Here is a 12,153-nt window from a genome sequence, read left to right as displayed (position 1 = left end):
TACTCATCCTTGATATTGCTGCATTCTGGGCGTCACAGGAATCCCATTAACAATTAATAATCGTTGTAATTTTGTAATTGAAGAGTTGCTTTTTCGTTTTTTATATGTTTGTGTTCTTCATACTGGTGTGGTCGGTATAATCCCAAAGTACCCCAACATTTTCCATGACGAACGAATAACCTAAACATTTACCGGTAACACAAACAACGCGATAAACAAGACAATAACAGTACGCAAAGTCGCCAAACAAAACAGTGACGAGACGAGTAGACAGCTGTTCTCTCATCTGCTGCCAGGTCAAACGAAATCTGTTGGATTCATTAAAGCCAGCAAACATTAGTAACATGAATACACACTATACTATATGATATGTATATGAAATTTCATGGAGAATACGATAGTTCAAACTAGGCCTAAAAATAATGGACGGTTGCGGAGCAACAGCCTTAAATGTGGAGCGATGGCTGTGACGGCACTTGCCACTTCGCTGTGGCGTGAATCATACGTCTCAGACGGCGCTTGCCACTTAGAGGGTTAAGGAAATTGATATTTTTCTGTTAGGTACTATTTCGAGAGATGTTTTTCTTTCAGCCGGAGGCACTCATCTCAACCAGATAACAGCTAATTAATTTGTAGCTTGAAATTAAGAAAACCATTGTTCATTTGGGTAATAATTCTGCTCATTTCAGTATTGGCCTATTTTCATTTTCCAAAGATGGCGGTGCATCGAATGACGTCATCACGAGGTTGAATCACGGTCACGTGACGCCTGATGCGATGTACAACATGGAAATATTGCTCCATGCTTGAAAACTAGTTTCTTTTTTTGTGTTTTACAACTTCGTTATTTCTCATTTCCACTCTGTGAAACCTTATATTGGTTTGTTCAGTATGACGGTTCCTGTAAGTTATTAACGTGAAACTTGTATTTTGCCGCTCCGACCGTTACTTTCACAATAACTATAATGAATTATTGTCAGCTGTTTTTATTTCATTTATATGTACTGACTTAGCTAGTGGCATCGGCAAAAACAATGGCGATAAACATGCAATTATTGTCTGAAAATGTACTTTTTAAACGTTGAACAATGGTTATTAGATAAATGACCTTGCTTCGTTAAATCCAAAGTGTCCAGATTCTAGTGAGAAGATAAAAACAAGAATGAAAGGTGGGTCACTATTTACTTTAGCCACTGCATACTTTTGGCCAAAATTTAAACTTAAAGTATAATAAGCGGCCACCAACACAATTGAATTACAATTGAATCGTTGATATTCATGACCGTCTAGCTTATAAATACTGAAAACAAATAGAGTTAAAGGTGGGAAATTAGCCTATTTACTATTTATACAAATTTAGAGTTAAAATATAATAAGAGACAACCAACACAGAATGAATTATAATTGAATCATCAATATTCATGACCAATGAGTTGCCATTTTGTACTGGGTTCAGATAGAAAGCTCTTGTATCCACTGTTCTGCTTCTTTTATCAAGACCTTATGGTCTTTTATTTAAGGGGACTCGGATGGGCAAAAAAAATTTTTTTACCGAAAATTGTTTTTTTGTGATTTTGTATTCCCTGTTTCATTCTTTTTCAGAAAATACTTCACTTAAGATTTTCTGATGGTTAGTTCTTTTTTTACAGCTGTTTTTCTAAAGAATTGCAAAGAGATTTTGACGTGCAAGTACAAGAGAGCGATGGCCAATAAGGAGGCCAATGATCATAAAGATCATTTCCACCTGCCTAAAGTGGTAATGGACAAAATAAAACCAATATTTAGGGACTTGGCTTCACCAGACCTTCTAAGGAAATGTTTACACGGAGGTACACAAAACCCCATTGAATCCGTCAACAACATAATTTGGTCTCGACTTCCTAAAAATACATTTATGCTAAGTTCAACCCTTGAACTAGGTGTATATGAGGCTGTTGCTTGCTTCAATCAAGGTAATATTGTGAGATGTTTAGCTTTAACAATTAGGCTACAAGCCTGGCAACAATTTGATCAGGCAAATGAAACAGAAAGATGAGATCCGACAAGCAGAAAATTCCATCGAGGAATTAGAAAAGAAGTGCCGGCAGAGGGCAAAATTAACCAAATTAAGACTGGAAGAGTTGCTTGAGGAAGAAGAGGATCCAGATAACCCAGCATATACCCCTGGACACTATTAACTGTAGTTTATTTTTGTATTTTTATAGAGTTGGTTACAATGAACTTCAAATGCGTTTTCTGTAAAACTATGTTTTTTGTTCGATAGGTACACTTTTCTCAAGAACTATTATAGGTAGCCTGTTGATTCTTTTTTTAATTTGTTCCCTAAGTAATAATCTACATTTTGAATACATATTATTGCCTTATGTTCAGTACTTAATTTTATACATCAGAGTAAATTGTAATTTTTTATGATATTTTTTACATAAAAAGAAAAAAAATGTCACACGTTTATATAAAAAGATTTTTTATAACCCTGTATTCAAAATGTTAAGAAAAGTACAAGGAGTAAAATAAAAAAAGAATTAACTGGCTACCATTTATAGTTTTTAAGACAATGGTACCTAAAATTCATCAAATTAACATTGCGGGGATAGGCCCATCCGACTCCCCTTAAAAATTTTGAGCTGCTCCCTTCCCCCAAAATCCTATTTTGGGGAATTAGGAAAACTTGTATCAGTGACTAAAAAGTTCACTTCTATTTCGTAGAAAGGTGTCCCGAGTTCCATCCCTCCATCTTATTTCATCAAAAATTAAACAGAGTGTATCCATACTTTTAAGTCACATTGTACATATGAAAGAGGGCCTAAAATAGTACTTTTATTTGTAATCATCATACAAATTCAGGCACTTTTCATAACTGTGGACAAGCTTTTAAATTCCTGTGTCATAGAATTCTGCTGACTGTGATCCCAACCACTCAGTGAAGCATATCTTGGAGCTCATCATTCTTAAAATTATATGTTGCTAGCTAGGTCTTCAGTTTGGGGGACAAGTAAAAATCTTATGGTTTAAGATCAGGACTCTAGGGGGATGAGAGAAAACTTACCAGTTGAAGGAGTTCAAGAGTTCTTGCATTCGGTTTGCTGTGTAAAGTTGGGCATTGTCATGCAAAAGCATAATTTAGCATGAAAATTTTCCTCTGTGCTTGTTTTGGGCAGTTCTAAGGTTTTGCAGTGTTTGGTAGTACCACTAAGAGTTTATTGTTGCACCACGCTCGAGAAAATCAATAAGAACCTTGCTGTCCCAGAACACTGTTTCTCTAATGTTCCTTTCCGACAAAGTTTGCAGATATTTCCAGTGTTTTTTTTTTTTTTTTTTTTTTTTTTTTTTTTTTTTTTTTTTTTTTTTTTTTTTTGTAGGGGAACTTGTGTACAGCTACTGCATAGACTGTACTTTTGTCTCACAATTCACATGTTTCACCCAGGTTTCGTCTTCTGTTACAATTCAATCCAGTAGTGCAGGAGGAATATTACCATGACTGTGGGAGGCCTCCAAAAACGTAAAAGCAAGCCCACATTCATTGTTCTTTATGGTGATCTGTACCTCTATGCACAAAATTTGTGGTAGCCTAGTTTCTGTGAAACAATTTCAAACAATATAGTCCGTAAAACTTGTGAGAAATATAGAGAAAGATCAGTTGTTGTGAAACAGCGGTTTTCACTAATCTTTTGTCAACTTTGGTGACCTGATCGTAAGTCACATTTCTTGTACGTCTACTCTTCTCTCTATCATGAATGTTTGTTCTGCCATTTTTAAACTTAATGCACCACTTCCTGACCTGAACTTTCAGTTGTTATGTTGTTCCCATACACTTTCTCACAGTTTCTGATAAATTTCTATTGGTTCTAAGTTTTTAGCCAACAAAAGCGAATCACAGACCGCAATTCACAACTGGTGAGGTTTTCGATTACAGCACATATTACACATTTTTTTATATAAAAAACACTTGCAGCATGGAGATTTTCCATTGTCACAGCTGGACACTGAGGTGCCGAGTACACCTGGTGGCATCATGTGGAAACTCCTTACTTTCTGAATAACCCTCATATATAATTAGCCTAAATATGATTCAAACTGATTTTTACTTTTTTTGTTTCTTCATTGTTTTGAATTTGTAAGTTAATCTACAACTCACGGTTTAAGCTGAAATGAAAATTCTCGTAGCAAAAGTGCTATAAGTTCTTCAGACTTTTTAGCAAAAATGTTTGTCTTGTAGCACTTATTAAAAGTATTTGTATTCTGTGAAGATAACAGTAATACTTACCAAAAAACAGTGTGTAGTTCTATAATACTTTAGCCTCTAGAACCAATATTTACATTAATAAATATACTGTTGTTAAAATATTTAAAACTTCAGTAATTAAACAATTTGTTTGGTAAGAGGTTTTATTTAATTCAGTATAGTTAGAAAATAAAATTTTAATTCAGTATAGTTAGAAAATAAATTTTTTAATTTATTGTAAAAATATACAAAAAACATTTAGTCTTTTCTCAGTTTAAAATACAAAATAAAAATATGTGGTACGGTTATTTTTTTATAAAAAAAATACTTTTGACAGACAGTTTATCCTTAAAAAACTCATTACGCACAACATTATTCAAACTGTAGCCTTCTTTGTTTAATCCTCGTAGAAATGGACCTTTCTATTAGTGCCTTCAACAGACATTAAAAAATTGCTTAGATTGGTTATGATTAACCTTAAACACAAATGTCACATTTCAAAATAAAATCAGACTAACATAACCTCATTTACTAACTAACATAACCTCAAATCTCCAGTACTAGTTACAGACACCAAGACAAGACGTTTAGAAGTGTCAGCCACAGCGCTGTTGTATCGGTATCAGAACCTCTTTTATAGCAACAAGCACATGGGAGTTCGTTGGATACTACTCTCACATTATAAAGTACAAATATACTTGTTTAAACGTTGACCACAAACTAACTACTTACTTGAGCGAAAATCATGGTAATTAAACCAAAATTAACTTATTTATTTCTGCATCTAGAAATAAATCAAATTGTTTACAAACAAATTTAGGTTTTATGAAGGTAAAAACAAAAATGGTACCTGTTTTGGTGCTCTTCAACCAGACTACAATTTTGAACATTCATAAACAGGAAAACTTGTTACCCTAGTAAGACTAAAGTTTAAAACAAGATATGTACAATAGTACTCACTTAGAGATTGCAATTTAGAATTTTTGAATTATGTGGATAAAATTTGTTGTTGAACCAGTTGTTCCTATACTATTTTAACTGTCTTTCTCAGCCGGGTTCAGTTTAAAAAAATTGACATTGGTCATGTTATTGAGCTTATAGTCATTGTTTTGTTTGGCAATTTATTTTTGTAAGCACAAATTAAAACTATAGTTTTTAACACTACTTTAGCTTAATTATTAAATAGATTTTGTTCATTTGCCGCCGGAACGCGCTAACTGGCGAGGGCGATGTTCATGTGATCCACTCTTACCCTTAAGTGCAAGAGGAAGCCGTAGTAAATTATGTACGGTTTTAATATGTTGGATCATTTACCATCCGCTTTTTCATATAAGCTTTGAACCTTCAATGGCAGGTTTAACAATGAATAACTTAAACTTTCATAATTGCAGTTTAGTAGTGAAGTGCCAAAACCGGTACCATCTCTCATTGTTACAGATATAAAACTTGGTTATTGTTAGTAAATAATTTGCTTTATATGTCTCCTTAAAAATTACTGAAATGAACAAGCTTAAGTTTAATGCAACCCATAATTTTAGCTCTATTAGTTAGTTTGTGTTTAACGTTCAGATTCGGATATCTATTCTTTTTGATTTGAAAAGACTTTTTAGTGGACTACTTTTTAAAAATGTTAGTGTGATTTTCTTGTTTACATGATAATAAATTTTTTCAGGGAACAACAGCTGAACAAGACAACAGATTTAGTGACAAAGAAAAGAAACTGTTGAAACAAATGAAGTTTGACAACAATCTTCAGAAACCTGTGAGTATATCAATGTTTTTGAATTTATTTTGTAATAAGGATTTATATGTGAGCACAAAATGACTTGCACACATATATTTAAACGTAAATCATTGTTTGTGATGATTATTATAAGAGACCTATTTATTTTTGTTGAGTTACAGCTAAACATTCTTTACGTTTGGAGACTTAATTTTAATTTTAGTGCAAGTTTTTTTGACAGAGAAAGTTTTTATGTTTTATGAGTATCTCTACACACATATTGTGAGTTAGTAGATTACAATAATTCAGGTACAGTCCAACTTTTTTTATAAGGTAATATTTTAGAGAGAAAATGTTAGCAAGGTAGTGATATAGTTGTAAGCAATTTTATATTCTATTGTAAACACAAAGTAAAGTACTTTAACTTCATCATAGGAAGTTAATACTCCAAGGAAAACTCTACAGTTGTCAAAATCATAATTTAACCATCTGAAAATTGAAAGTTAAAGTACTTAAACATGTATATCTTAATGTTGATTATAAAAAATGTTATCTTCAATCCAGTAAAGCTTAACCAGAGTTTTACTCCCAAGTTACAAATACACCTCCGATAACATGATATGTAATTCACACCTTACAATTTCTTTTTGATAGTGATTTTTTAAATGTAATTCATCTTATTAGGTAGTAAAGTGTGAGAGAGGACTTCTCAACTTTAAGCTATGTTTCTTTTTAATTTTGTTATCTCTTTTTAATTAAAATAATATTTTTGAAAATATACAAATTCATATTGTAGAATAACTTGTACAAATTTAGTTACCTCTGAATGTTATTTACAAATTACAAAACAAAAAATATGTAATTTCATGTTTATATACAGTATTATTTTGTAAAATTCAGAAAAATTAATGCATGGTTTTGTTTAAGGTTGACATGACCAAAGTAAAATTGGACGTGATTAAACCTTGGATTGCACAGAAGATAAATGCAGTTCTTGGCATTGAAGATGACGTTGTTGTACATTTTGTGTTCAACCAGCTGGAGGCAAAGGTAGGTTTTGTTTAGAAGCTGTTTATATTGCAATTTCAAATTAAATATTTTATAAAATTTTAGTTTACATTATTAAAGTTGATGAACGTTGATGATGAATATGTAATGATTTATTTGTTTTTAACTGTGAGAGCTTTTTCGGAAAGTAAACATTTCTTTTTTGATATACATTTGAAAGATTTGCTATTTAAATATTTTTCAACTCAGTTGTCATTTATATTTATTAAACTGTCATCATGTCTAGGTACAAGTTTTTTAGTACAAAATGAATAAAATTTTACTGCATGTGCATGCAACCAATCGTTGAAAGGAATGTTTATGGCTTGGTATTCCTGTTGTCGGGGAGTGATCCCACTCCATTGTCTTTTTGTCCAACATGATACATGAAACTCATGTTTCATCACCAGTGAATATGTGATTAATAAATATTTCTCCTTCGTGGTACTGTGTGTAAAACTAGGGCCAAAGCCATCCTTTTTGTATTGAGTTTGGGTACCCATCAGGATTGGTAATTTGTAATGTCCAAGTTTCTTAGTCACAATTTCATATTGTAGGGTTCTCTATATCTGCAGAAAATGCTGAAAGATTTGGGACTGTGAACCATCAACTTTTGTTATTCTTACGGTTGATTTGTGTATTAAACAACAAATGGTGGGACACTTCGCTTTCTGTCACGAACATTAGTTTGTTCTTCATAAAACAATTGGCACTACTTTTTAACTGCCAGTATGCTTATAATCTTTTCCATATACAAAACACAATGTACTATACATTTCCACTGGTTGTGTTTTCTTTGCCAAAAGAAGTTAATGACACTAAACACCTTCACACTGCCAGAAACGTACTAAATGTCTACACAGCACCAGATCATATGCAATAGCCTAGATCATGCCACTATATTCACCTACCAGAATATGGCAACTTCTTTCCAAAATAACGGTAATTCTAAGCAATATATGGGTCAACTTCGATTTTTCTCATATTACAATATAATGTTCCAATAGTCAATTAGAAAAGGAAATGAGTAGAATTTCTTGCCGGAAAGCAGTTATAGGGAGCAGGCAACCGCCAGACGGTCATATATTGCTTAGAGTTACCTATTAGTGATCAGGGGCACTGACGTGATCTGGGCTTCAAATTTGGAACTACTCGAGTTAATTTTTTTTCTAAAAGAGCAAGCAGCGCGAAGCGCTGCGCAGCGGGCAGCCATCGTGCGTGATCCTTTTTTTTATTAAAAATTTCTGATAAATTGTTATTACATATTACAATATAATGTAGGTAATGTATGTAAAACAGTTTTAAACACATAATTACATGCTGGAAAGCAAAGTAAACCAATATAATCCGCCCAATACAAAATCTCCGTAAAAATCTGGTAAAGGAATCTGTGTCATTCCTTTGGCCTGAATCAATTCAGTATATACGAAGATCACGCACGATGCTTGCCCGCTGCGCAGCGCTTCGCGCTGCTTGCTCTTTTAGAAAAAAAATTAACTCGAGTAGTTCCAAATTTGAAGCCCAGATCACGTCAGTGCCCCTGATCACTAATAGGTAATTCTCGCGGTTGCCTGCTCCCTATAACTGCTTTCCAGCAAGAAATTCTAGTCATTTCCTTTTCTAATTGACTATTGCAACATTATATTGTAATATGAGTTGCCTGCTCCCTATAACTGCTTTCCGGCAAGAAATTCTAGTCATTTCCTTTTCTAATTGACTATTGGAACATTATATTGTAATATGAGAAAAATCGAGGTTGACCCATATATTGCTTAGAATTACCAAAATAACCTTCATTAACCCTTTTAAAATGAGCATGTGCCAATTTTAACCTTCAAAGTACATTGTCCTAGAAGATGATGTACGCTATAATTATGTAGTCAGTGTTAGCCCTGCTGAATAAGACAAGTAGGTTTTCTGCAGCCTGGTTTTCATTTGAAGGATTCAGTCACGAAACAGTTTTTTTGGGGGGGGGGGGGGAGGCAGGAAAAAAGCAATTACGCACGCAGGTGGTCAGCCTGTAGTGTGGGACTCCCCTAAAAACGGGTTTACCCACTAAAAAACCTCCTCTACTCTTAAGATTCTAACCTGGGTTTGTTTATCACATTACTTAAGGCTAGCTCTAAATTTGGCTTAAGCCCGTGGGGCTCGCTCCTTATCCAGTCGCTTGATGAAGGGATCTGGGCCACTTCGCGGTCCAGATCGGGTTTCTTTTCCAGGAGGATGCCCCGGACGAACTGTGACAAACAATACCAGTTCCCCTCATCCTCCATAATCTTTTCGCAGACCGTATCCACCGAAAAAACATTGTTTTCTTGTGGCCTCCAGGCGGGGCCTTTCCCAACACCGACAGCTGAAAAAGGTGTGTTCCGCGTCGTCGGGAATGCCCGGGCAGTAGATGCAATCCGTTGAACCGGTCTTGCCCATCCGGTTCAGGTACAACTTGAAATAGCCGGAGTCACAAAACAGTAAAATCATGCTTCTCTATGCTAATTTATGTCTTATGGCCCTTTTCTACAAATATTTTTTGTGGTCATGTTAGTATAAGCCAACTGCATCTTTTTCATTTCGTGTGACATTTATGCAGTGCATTTTAGCTGATTTGTGATTTTGTATTGTTGTTACATACATTTTTTTATTCTTATTTTCCAACCAACTAACATCTGATTTTGTACTTTCCTATATTCAAATTATTTTTTGTTGTTGTAGTAAACTACAGTAATAATAAACTAAATTAAACAAAAACAAAGAAATACAAACTAAATTTATTTTTTTTTAATGTTATATAATATAAATAATTTTATATTGTAAACAATTTTACTGTGAATATAGGATTAAAACATTATGAATTTAATTTTTAATACTATACTTATAACATGTTGATTAAACATTTACATTTTCGACTTTGCCTTCTCCAGTACATCTTTTAGAAAATGTATTCACATAAAAGTATGTACCATAACAAATTGTAACAATTATTGTCATCGTAAAGGGTTAATTAAGGAGATATTGATTTAGGATAAATCATTTTTTATATTTATGAAATACTTTACCATACTTTCTTAGTAATTTTTTTATCAATAACACCCCTTAGCCCAATATTTTTTCACTAAATAGTAGTTGTAGTTTGTCTTATGATTTAACTCCTATAATGAAATAACACTTTTCTTCATCAAATCACTACCAATAAAGTCTGATAAATCCAAAGTTAATCTAAAGAAAGCTATTCAACTATATATCTTCATATAGAACTTGCTTCCAACAAAACACTGTAATGCAAACAACTAAAATCTTGTGAAAGGTTCAAAGCATTAAAACATTATAGAGGGAAACAAAACAAAAATGTAGTTACTCTTTCACGAACAGTTTTGAATCCGACACCAGTATTCTATGGAGTGTTGTTACTGTTTTTTAATGTCAGGACACATCAGCGCACCAAGGGGATGTTAATGAGTCAAAGAACATGTCATCCTGGCACATGGGAATCAAAGGATTAATATTAATTGGTTTGAATGGTCACTTTCTTCCATTAGTTATAAACTTAAGACTGTATACTAATGTTTTACGAATTTTCTAGTTCCCAGATCCAAAGAAGATGCAGATCAACTTGACAGGATTTCTGAATGGTAAGAATGCACGTATATTCATGAGCGAGCTGTGGGAGTTGCTGTTGTCAGCTCAGGACTCTGTCAGTGGAATACCTGAGCAATTCATGGAGAAGAAAAAAGAAGAAATAAAGAAAAGAATGGTGAGTCTTTGCTTGTAGAGTGTAATTTAATAATTTTCTTAAAAAAAAGAGATTCACATTTCCTTATATGAATTTGTATGATGTATCTTAGTTTAAAATAGTGATATAAGTGAATCTGTTTTCTATAATCTTTTGCCTGATTCCAGGAGGAAGCAGAAAGGTTGCAAGAAAATACAAAAAAGCAACTAGAAAAGAGTAAGGATAAGGACAAAGACAGAGATAAAGACAAGGATCGAGACAGGAAGCGAGACAGAAGCCGAAGTAGGAGTAGCAGGTAGTCATTATTTATTCTTAATTGAATAATTGCAATATATTGGGTAGTCTCAGAGAGCATAGGACTGATCTTATTATAAATAATTTATAGTTATAATGGGACAATTTAATTTGTAATCTTTGTTTTGTAAACACCAATGTTTAAACCTCATTGATATGGATTGCTTTTTATTAGTACCTTCAATAGAGATCATTAACCCTGCATTGGCCGCGCACGGTGCTTGATTCCGCTACGCGAGAATTTTTTATGATATTCTTGTTGGAGTTGGCATAATGCAACATGCTTTTGTCTAGCTGAGTTCTAGAATCCTCTCCCACACTTCATGGTGTAAAAGCAGTGTTTGGTGTTACCTTGTAGGCAACAGAGGGGTTTTTTTACATCCTGGTCTGCCATTCCGGCGCGCCTATCTGTGTAGCCGCTACCCCGGTACTCGAGACCGTGCGCGACTGTTTGTGTTTGTGTGTTCCCGGACTTATGGAACGTGCGTGTCTGTAAGTGTTTGCGATAAATCAAAACATTTTATGTATATAAATTTTTGAAAATGGATCCGAAAGAAGAAGTACGAATTTTAAAACTTCTGCAAGAAGTTCCAAGTGAAAATGACTTTATTGGTGACGAATTTAGTCTAAGCCAGCCAGATATGGTATCAAGATATTTGCCTTGGCGGACGCTGGAGTTTGCTATGCTCTAAATATGGAGATATATCGGGCCAAACAGCCTCCAGAGCCATATCAAGTTAACAATTCACCATCTGAATTGGTTCTTCGTTTAATTCAACCTATCTTGGGACAGAAAGAAATGTCACTGTAGACAACTGGTTCACTTCCATTCCTTTAGGAAGGGAACTGAAGAATCAGTATAGATTATCACTTGTCTGTGCTTTAAGGAAAAATAAGAGAGAGGTACCTTCTTTATTTGTAGAAACTAAGCAAAGGCCTCATCGCAACATAGCCTCCAAAAGTCTCCAGTACTAGTTACATACACTAAGACAAGACGTTTAGAAGCATACGTTTGCTTTTGTTCGTAAGTGTGTCAGCCATGGCGCATCAGCGCCGCTGTTATAGTAACAAGCATGGCCTTACATTTGATACTACTTTCGCATCAAAAAGTGTAAATAACCTAGTTTGAACGATAACTAC

General features: G+C 33.9%; 1 protein-coding gene across 1 annotated transcript in view; it reads left to right on the top strand.

Annotated features, from left to right (window-relative positions):
* The window catches only part of LOC124357174 (serine/arginine repetitive matrix protein 1-like), a 52,609-nt gene that overhangs the window by 3,057 nt on the left and 37,399 nt on the right, over positions 1-12,153 (top strand). The window contains exons 2-5 of the mRNA XM_046808692.1: positions 5,895-5,984; positions 6,873-6,995; positions 10,570-10,740; positions 10,887-11,014. Coding sequence (XP_046664648.1) covers positions 5,895-5,984; positions 6,873-6,995; positions 10,570-10,740; positions 10,887-11,014 — 512 coding nt within the window. The remainder of the gene's footprint in view (positions 1-5,894; positions 5,985-6,872; positions 6,996-10,569; positions 10,741-10,886; positions 11,015-12,153) is intronic.

This window comes from Homalodisca vitripennis, chromosome 3 (genome assembly GCF_021130785.1).
Source record: "Homalodisca vitripennis isolate AUS2020 chromosome 3, UT_GWSS_2.1, whole genome shotgun sequence".
Classification (NCBI taxonomy): domain Eukaryota; kingdom Metazoa; phylum Arthropoda; class Insecta; order Hemiptera; family Cicadellidae; genus Homalodisca; species Homalodisca vitripennis.
This window is presented reverse-complemented; position numbering and strand designations above follow the sequence as displayed.